This window comes from Enoplosus armatus, chromosome 2, assembly GCF_043641665.1.
Source record: "Enoplosus armatus isolate fEnoArm2 chromosome 2, fEnoArm2.hap1, whole genome shotgun sequence".
Classification (NCBI taxonomy): Eukaryota; Metazoa; Chordata; class Actinopteri; order Centrarchiformes; family Enoplosidae; genus Enoplosus; species Enoplosus armatus.
Window position 1 is genome coordinate 5,231,986 of NC_092181.1, and position 9,715 is coordinate 5,241,700.

The following is a 9,715-nucleotide window of genomic DNA, read 5'->3' on the forward strand; positions in this document are numbered from 1 at the left end:
ATGGAGTCCATATGGCTGCGGTGTACGATATCATGCTTTTGATTTCTCATCATATGCAGCTATTATCAGACGCTGTTCATTTACCGTATTTACCGTAAGCGCGATGCTTTCATGGATGAGAGAGACGGCGAGACAGAGAATCCGAACTCTGAAACTAAATGAACAGCTAAATGCATTTTAATCTAAAGAGATCATTTGGGGATAAATTCATAGCTAACGGGGTGTTTATTAGTAGAATCATGCGTGTGAATTATGGCGTAATGAGGCTCGGGGAGGGTTTGCCTAGAAAGCACATGGCTGTGCATACAGAGGGTGCTACAGTTCTGGTGCTGGACATTAGGGGGTGCTAAGAGACAGGGGGGCAAATGGATGCACTCAGTGGGGAGAAATGAATAAAGGAAAAAATAATACTGTTCAGACAGAGCCCTGTTGAATCCTTCCACTTTATTTATCATCCAATGGTCACAATGTCACCATATACACAACCAACTTCCAACATGGAACTGCATTGGAATGTGATTATTTTTAATACGCACACACACATTCAATAACAAAATTAAATACAGTTGTTTTTTATAAAATAAACAGGGCTGAGGAAAAGAGACACATTGAGTGATATTAAGACATGCAGTGACAAATATAAAAAATAGACATTTCTTTTCTTTTTCTGTACAAACAAACATGGACACATATAAATATATAGAAGTAAAAAAGAGTGTATTTTTAAAATACAAAGGTCAAATTGTACAGTTACATTCCATAATAACAAAACAGAAGACATAGCACAATATTCAAGTGAGTTTGCCTTTTCCCACAGACACTGTACAATATTGTACACTGTAAAAGCAGAATTTAGATCACACAACTCTTGGTTGCCCCCTGTGGAGTCTGTTCATGCTGCTGTAAACATGTAACATACAAATGACGAAAGGGTACAGTTTGGTGGATTTCCGTTTGAAATCACTCATTCAAGCAACTTTCGGAGAGCCTGTAATAACAAGCGAGCAATCTGTTCTTGGAGCGCTCGCTTTGATGCCTTTAAGTCACCTCAATCACAACTTCAGTGCTGTGTTTTACTTTCCTCTGTGAGTCTCGCAGCACTGAGCGGAAAGGAGGATATTTGGTAAAATAAACAAGACAAGCATTACAGTGAACAAGAAACAGTCATCATGAAGTTTATATATGTTGGCACAGAGAACAAGCGTTTGCCAGAATGCGGTGAAATGTGAAACCATGCTATGCCTTCTCTCTTTTCCCCCCATCTAGTTCTGTCTGACGTCCTGCAGCAGTTTGTTGATCTCGTGGACCAGCTCGCTAGCGTCCATGCTGGCCTCGTGGCGGCTCTCGCTGCGCTTGGCACCCTGGTGACCCTGATGGAAGACGCCATCAAAGTCGTCTTCCTCGTAATTCTCTGGGATTTCCTCCATGGCTGGCAGCCATTTGAGGTGTGGCGGCTGTCCGTTTGCGCAGGTGGAAGTGGAGGCGGAGGGTGAGGAAGAGGAAGAGGAGGAGGAGGAGGAAGAAACGTGGTTGGCTCCCACGGCTCCGCTTCCAGGATTTAGATAGTGGGTGTTGGCCGCCCATGCAGCCACACCTGGGGGGTAAGCGGGACCTTTCCCACCTGGCAGCAACCCTCTCCGGTTGTCCTGGGGAACAGCATTGTTACTATGGTTACCAGCAATGTTGCCGCCGCGCCCGCTTCCTCTCTCGGCGGTTGATGAAGACGAGGGTGGGCTTGTTTCAGTGCACTCTGCGTACGAGTCCATGTTAGGGGGGAGGAGCCGCTGGAACACAGAGTTCATCTCTGTTAGGAGGGAGCCAGCCCCTCCTCCAGCTGCACAAGCATCGCTTCCTCCTCCGGCGGCGACTCCCCCGGCCCCCGCCTCTTCGTTCCCAGACTCCTTGCCAAAAGTGGAGAAGCTCTTGCGCCGCTCCGAGTCAACGGAGGACTGGTCATCGTCGATCTGGGGCTGCTGGGAGGACTCCTCCCCGGGGATGTACATGTTGTTGCGGTAGTCAGCGGAGGACGCGGGTGAGGAGAGGGGGGGCATCCAGCATTGGTCAGAGTGTCCCAGGATGCGACATTCATCCGTGCACAATCTCATAGCTGAAGCAAAACAGGACACAGAAAGAGTCAGGGTCAGGTCCAGCTGCAGGAAACTTTTTTTTCTTTAATAACATATACTGTACATGGAACAGAATAACAAATAGAGACAAAACCAGGGAAGGACTGCAAATCAGATAAATCAGATGTTGAAAACTCCTGAGACAGAAGTGTTTTTAAAAAAAAAACCCCAAAAAACATTTGTTGCTGTGGTACAAAAGACGTCAATGTACTTGAATAATACAAGTCATAAACCCTGAGACTGCAGCTCGGAGGGTAAGGTGGTGTTATCTTTGAAGAGACAGTTCAGCAGGAGGTCATGGTGCTGTCTTCTTAGCATGGAAACAAGGGCAGGGATGCTGTTGAGTCTGACAAACCATGTCGTATCCCGTTAGCATATGAATACTCCATGTACAATAGCTGTTCAATATTTCATACGGCAATGGCCCCAGTCTTTCATTAATATCGAAATCACAGCTCAGCTTGGAGGTGGTTACTTTTCTCTGTTTCTGTCCTGATCTCTTCATATTCCTGCTTGGAGGACCAGATTGCTGCAGATTGTTTGCAGCTTACAGCAGGAATAGCAGGTATGAAAACAATCACAGTAACTAGATAAATAAATGAATAATTGCAAGATCCCGGCTAAATGGCATTACAGGCAGATGTTAATGTAATATTTGGTTGCTCTGCCAAGCATGTCCGCATCTCCCGACTACACACTGAGACAGGGATTTGCTTGTTTAGTTCTTTTATCATATCTAGCATGAATAGCCACAGTTGCCCATCTAAATAGAAAAATCTAAACAAATTAAATCTATTGAAGAGAAACAGGGATAATCCTCCCTCTCGGCCCATTATCTCCTTCCCCTCCCCTTTTTTTCATATTAGCATAAAAGATAGAGGAAGGGGAAGGGGAAAGGGAGGAGCGGTGCAACACCTCCAAGTCTTTCTCAAAGGGAGGAAAAAAAGGAGATACAGAAAGGCTGTCCATGTCCACCACCCCCCCCCCCCCCCCCTTTATCCATCTCAATAAAGATAGAGAATACATTAACAGGTACAGAGAAGAGAGAGATGCTGAGAAGCTCTCAGGCATGTAGGGGAGAGTGAGAGAGGGACAGAGTAAGTGAGATAGAGAGAGAGAGAGAGAATAACATCATTCTAAAAGCAATTACTATGAATTCTCCTCAGTTCAGACATGAAAGCGCACCACTGTCACTCACCGGGGGGGTGAAAAAAAGAGAAAGAAAAGAAAAAGGAGGAAGTGGGAGAAAAAAAACAGCACACTGAGACGCATACCGATGAGTGACAGACGACTCATCGCTGCTCCAGGGAGGATTTTACAGACACGACTCTAACTTAGGGGCAGATAACGCACGCACACACACACACACACACACACACACACACAGTAACACGAACAGCCAGACACACTGTAACCTCTCTCAGTGTGATAACGAGCGTGGAAATGAGGGCTGTGTGGAAGAATGGGGCTGAGCACAATGGGGATTGTGTTGGCAACAGGGTGAATGGAGCGGCTGTATAGGCAGGTGTACAGACAAATAACGGGCTTAGGCCCGGCGCTGTCCATGGTGCTGAAATTTGTCAGGCAGGTGGGACATTAGAGGGCTGGGTGTGGTCTGGTAGAGATCAGGCCAGGTCAATTCACTGCAAGTTTGTTTAAGTTTGGTCTGAGTCTGAGTAAAATAAACAGATCAGGAGAGTCTTGCAGTCTTTTCAAATGGCTGAAATTCTTTTATTTAATTAATAGTTACTTTTAGTAACTTTGGCAGAATGAGATTAAGCTGAGGTGCGATTCTTCTCTGCTTTTGAGGTGATACGTGTGACGTGCTGCTATACGGGGTGTTAGGTATGTGAGCCAAGTTGGCAAATTGTGGTGGGGAAAAAAAAAAGGGGGAGGGGGTGATGCGCACCCACTAAGGTTGAGGGAGATTGGGTGGGTTACACCACTAAAAGCTCACCTGGGTGGAGTCTGTGGTGCATTTCCAGGTGTATCAGGTCAGAAAAGCCCTCCCCCAGCAGCAGCCTGTCCACGGGGGATTCCCGCCCCATGTCACAGTCACTGTCCCCCGCCTCGCTGTCCCCACGGCCACTGTCCTTCAGGCTGAACTTGTCCATGTCTTGTAATGCATACCTAGGGTGGGTGGAGGTGGATTTAGAGAAAGATTACAAACACATACTGTGTGGGTGTCAATCAGTCAGAGATACTGTATCTGCAAAACAATGCTGCAGATACAAAGCTGGATGCGTTCTGTTTTGCAGGCTGACAGAATCAATCGGCCCTTAGAGGAGACTAATGACGGATAAAGCTTTAGGCTGCTCCTGGAGTCTGTCAAATCTCTAGACAAGGCTCGGCCCATAAATCCCACACGCAGGTAGATCCCATCAATAAATCTATCACAACAGCCACTAGGGGCATCAATAAATCCATCATCTAGAGATCATAAGGGGATATTATGAGGCAAGTCATGATGGATGCACACTTTACAACATGAGCCCAATATTTCTTTAAGAAGAGAAGTACCAAGCAAATTGTTGTGACATTCAGACAAATGAGTTGCATACTTTTGAACTGAATGACATTGATATGATAACAACTGGAATGTGACAAAATACATTTGCACGCCATCGAACCATGATCTACATGTAACTGACCAGCCGACAGGCAACAGTTCACAACAGGTTGTTGGAACATGTAATACACAAAATACACAATGAAGAACAAGTGGTTTGAAAAGTAAACAAAAGATAATCTTTGGGGGGGGGGGGGGGGGGGCTGAGGGGTAGGGGTGAATTACCTGTAGCTGCGGGAGTATTTGTTGCCACGGAAACTGGGTCTGGGCTGGTACTGGCCCTGATGGAGCATGGACAGAAGCTGTGAGACTTGCTACATCCAAAAATAACAAAAACAAAGGAAGTAAAACAAACAAAAAAAAACAGAAAAGGGGGGGGGGGGTTGAATAACAGATGGGAAATTGAGGAAGAAATAAAAGAGAGAGAGAGAGAGAGACAACACAGAAGACAAAATAATGGATGAGTAAACACAAAATGGATGATGGAGAGGCTGCTAAAAATGAATGAGACAAAATGGATGACGTTAAAACAAAACAAAACAAAACGGGGTTGAGGGGGGTGAGTCTAGATGAATATGGAGACATATGACTGAGGGGTGAGTGGTGGTTATGGTGGAGGTAATGGTGACAGGGTGTAAACAAGGTAAAGACAAAGACACATCTATAATCATCAACAGTTTTAATGAGAGTCAGTTTGAACTACAGGGCAGTGTTGATTAAGTCACTGTCACACATTGAGATGAGTTAATTTGCTCAAACGGAGACAGCTGTGTGAGGATGAGGAGGCTGGTGTGTGTGTGTGTGTGTGTGTGTGTGTGTGTGAGTCAGAGAGAAACTGAGAGAGAATATTTGGAAAGGGGCTGAGGGACCGCATTTGAAATTTCTGAGAATAATTTGCTTCTGTGTGTGTGTGTGTGTGTGTGCTCACCTCCACTGGTGGAGTTGCATGTGCCAGTTCCAGGGCAAAGCTCTCTGGAATGTGATTGGACGAGATGGTCACTAGGCTGTTTAGGGATTGGCGGCTGTGGTGATTCTGCCGGCTCCCCATCTGGGCTCGGTCCATGGGGGGCGTGGCCGAAGGTGAGCGGTGGTGAGCTCTTATTGGCAGGGTGCCGTTCACCGTGGGAACCAAGGTGATGTCACCTTTGTGGATTTGGCGCGAGGGCTTCTTGGGGTGGTGCTGGTGGGTTGATTCGGCTACCCGGCAGTTGTAGGAGTGTCTTGTGTCCTTCTTCTCCCGGTTACAGCGGGCGGCAAACACCACCATGATGACCAGGAGCACGGCGCAGATGGCCCCCAGGGAGATTATTATAATCAGGGATGCATCGAGGGCTGACTCCCCCTGGTCCATCACCTGGACGTGGTTCTCCATGTTCTCATAGAGGGTGATTTTCAGCACGGCCTTAGCGCTGAGGCTCTCCCTTCCCTGATCTCGGACCACGACCGTCAACTCAGCGTGCTCATGGGGGAAGTTCTCCAGGCTGGCGTTGGCGTGTATTTCACACGTCCTTGGGTCGATGATGAAGAAGGCCTCCTCGTTGCCACTGACAATGGAGCAAATGAGCTCAGCATTGACCCCCGTGTCACGGTCGGTCACTCTGACCACGGTCACTAAGTGTCCAGCCTCTGCGAACTTTGACGCGGGCACGTCAGCTGTGAAGTTCCACAGCTGGGGGACCACGATGACCGGTGGGTTGTCATTCTCGTCCAGAATGTTCAGAATGACCGTGGCGTTGCTGAGCAGCAGAGGTTTCCCTGCATCTTTGGCTTGCACAACGAAGGAGATGCGACTAACATCCTCACGGTCAAATGTTCGCAGTGCATAGATGGCGCCATTAGAGGGGTCAATGGTGACGTAGGTGGAGATGGAGCTCCCGTGAACAGAGTTCTCCAGGATGGAGTAGCTCACCTGTCCATTGGCGTCCAGATCAGGGTCAGTGGCCATGATGGAGGTCAGATACGCTCCGGGGGCATTGTTCTCTGATTTAAAGATCTCATATCGCCCCTTCTCAAAGCGTGGCGGGTTGTCGTTTTCATCAGTCACATGCACAGTGAAATGTTTGACCGTAGAGAGGCTGGGGGTCCCCCGGTCCTCCGCCACCACCGTCAGACTGAACTCTGACCTCTTCTCTCGGTCCAAGGACACGTTGGTCAGAATCATGTAGTTGTTCTCGTAGCTCTTTTGCAGTTTGAAGTAGCCTTGGCCATGAAGTTTACACTCCACCTCGCCATTCAGCCCAGAGTCCAAGTCCTCCACCCTCACCAACGCTACAAACGTGTCCAAAGGAGAAGCCTCAGATATGTAAGCCGCGTCCCCGTTCCCCTGGGAGGACATGAGGTTGATGCTAATGTCTGGTTTGTTGTCGTTGACATCTGCCACTTTGACCAGGATCTTGCAGTGAGCTGGCATGGAGTTGGGACCCATGTCCTGCGCTTGAACGTCAATGTCGTAAGAGTTAACGGTCTCGTAGTCCACACGCCGGATGAGGGTCAGGTGACCGCTGTCGGGGTTCATTTTGAACGTCTCCATTATTTTGGGGGACACGTGACTGCTGAATGAGTAGACTATTTTGGCGTTAGTGCCGTCATCCGCGTCGGTGGCGTTTAGGTCAATGAGCAGAGTGCCAACAGGTGAATTTTCTGGCAGATTTATGACATATGACGACTTGTCAAAAATCGGGCTGTTGTCGTTTGAGTCGGCAACGCTGATTTTGAGGAGGGTCGAGCCTGTTTTAGGGGGAACGCCCCGATCAGATGCCGTGTACTGAAGTTCATAACCGGAGCGCACCTCCCGGTCCAGCTCCCTGAGCACCACCAGCTCTGCATATTTAGCCCCGTCGGTCCTGGACTGGATGTCGATCTTGAAGAAGTTGTTGGGCTCTAAGGCGTATGTGTATAGTGAGTTCTCCCCGACGTCGGGGTCCGTGGCGCTGTCCAGGGGAATGCGCGCTCCCACGGCCGCGCTCTCGGAGATCTCAATGGGGATGACGGCGCGGGCGAACTGGGGTGCGTTGTCGTTGATGTCCAGCACCTCCACCTCGACGTGAAACAGCTGCAGGTGCTCCGTGGGGAGTGTCAGCACGTCGAATTGAATAGAGCAGTTGAGATTCTTTTCGCAGAGTTTCTCGCGGTCAATTTTGGTCCTGATGCTGATTTCTCCGTCCTGCTCGCGCACTGCGAGGAAAGACGAGCTCCCCCTTTGCATAGCCCTGAAGCGGAGCGACACCGAGCTTGGAAGTTTGGCCAGAACATCAGCGACATCGTCTCTCAAACGGGCGATAACCGTGCCAACCTTCTGCTCCTCATGAATCTGATATTTCAGTGTCTTACCGGTGACGTGTTGTGTTGCCAACGCCAAAACAGCCACAACTTTCCACATTCTTGCCAGAAATAGTCCTTGCATTTTTCCTGGTTGCATTTTTTTTTTTTTTTGTTTGTTGTTGAAGCCCAAATCAGATCCAAAAAAATGCAGCACAAGTCAGTTCCAGTTATAACTTATACTAAATGCTGCGCTCGCTCAACCAGCAGCTGCATCGCTTTCTCCGCGGAGCCAGGAGGGGAGAGAAAAAACAGAAACCATTCGATTGCTAAATGCAAGCTCGCTCAAGTTGCACTCATTTCCATAAAAGCATCCAATTTCTCTGTCTGTCCTCCCTTGTCACACAGATCTGTTGCGCGCTCCCAGTGTGCGGGAGAGAGCCAGCTGAACGCCGCTGAAATCTGTGCGCCTTTCTCCCTCTCCTTCCTGTGTCTGCTCTGTGCGCCGTGCGCTCTCTTTCGCTCCCTCTCTCCGTTTGAGGAGCCTCTGCACGCAGACTTGCCCAAAATAACCCGCCTCAAACCAGCTAGTTGTGCATCAGCCTCTGCCCCCCCCCCTCCTCCTCCTCCTTCCCCCCTTTTTTTTTCTTTCACATCCCGGGAAAGACAAACGCTTCTTAAATCAAAAGCTGGCTGGTGGCCACTCAAACTCCAGAGGAGAGGAGAAGGAGGCGCAAGGGGGGAGCAAAAAGAGAAAGTAGGGGATGAAAAAAAAAACCCGCCCTGTGGGGTTCACTCTCACCCACTTTTCAGAGTAACGATCGCGCCCCCTACAATGGACAGGGGGGGGGGGGGGGGGGGGGGGAGAGAAAATAAACTCAAGAAGAAAACATTCATTCAAAAAGCTTACCCTGCCGTTTTTCACGGCTGTAAAACCACAGGAAGGTTTACGAGGTTTCTCGCTTCGGGTCTGCTCTCCGCAGACAGCGTGGAACCACAGAGAGTCCACATTCTCATTAGACAAGACAGAGACCACCTCAATCATCAGCATTGTCACCAACCACCTTGATAGGCACACTTGTGATATATATATATATATATATATAACCCAGCCACTGGCAGCTGTCACCACTCACTCCTGGCGCACTGGATGCCTTGGCATGATGCATGCCATGAGCTTATACTCTATATGGTCTTTTTCTGCTCTTTTAAGTGGCAGCTGACACTTCTCCATGCACAGGCACTTTGTGGTAGATGTTTTGAGTGCAATATTATTATTATTATTTTTTTTTTTTTTCACTTGCGCCTCATCTGTGGCCGTCTATGGGTGAGAGTAAGCCGGGTAAGCTGTGTGGCGAATCGCGTAGAAAGGGAGCCGGACTCTAATGAATGCCTTTAAAGAGTTGGTCACGCCGAGGAACAGCTCTGTCCCCGTGCGCGAATCTGTCCAACATCACTTCAAACTCCCCGCAGGATGTGTCTTTGATAGCGAGCACGGCATCCAAAAACCCACCAGTCCGGCCAGGCGGTTTTTAGTTCTCATTCATGCGAGTGGGCGCGCACACGCAGAGGGCAGAGAGAGAGAGAGAGAGGCGGAAAGAGACGTGAAGAAACGCAAAGAGAGAGAGAGAGAGAGAGAGATCTAAGGTTTAACGAATGTTCACAACTGGGGCCGTGCGTTCTGGAGACCATCTGGCGCGGTTTGTTTGGCACCAGGACCCGGCGATTACAGCCGACCAAACAGGACTCCAGCGGAGCCCCG

The 9,715-nt window shown here is 48.8% G+C and overlaps 1 protein-coding gene across 1 annotated transcript; it reads right to left on the reverse strand.

Moving 5' to 3' along the window:
- Positions 1 to 1,262: 1,262 nt before the first annotated feature.
- Positions 1,263 to 8,074, reverse strand: pcdh18a (protocadherin 18a). Its single transcript, XM_070926774.1, has 4 exons — positions 5,624 to 8,074; positions 4,921 to 4,976; positions 4,084 to 4,256; positions 1,263 to 2,107 (listed from the first exon to the last, which is right to left on the reverse strand). The coding sequence occupies exons 1-4, from the start codon at positions 8,072 to 8,074 to the stop codon at positions 1,263 to 1,265; spliced, it is 3,525 nt and encodes a 1,174-aa protein (XP_070782875.1).
- Positions 8,075 to 9,715: the final 1,641 nt, after the last annotated feature.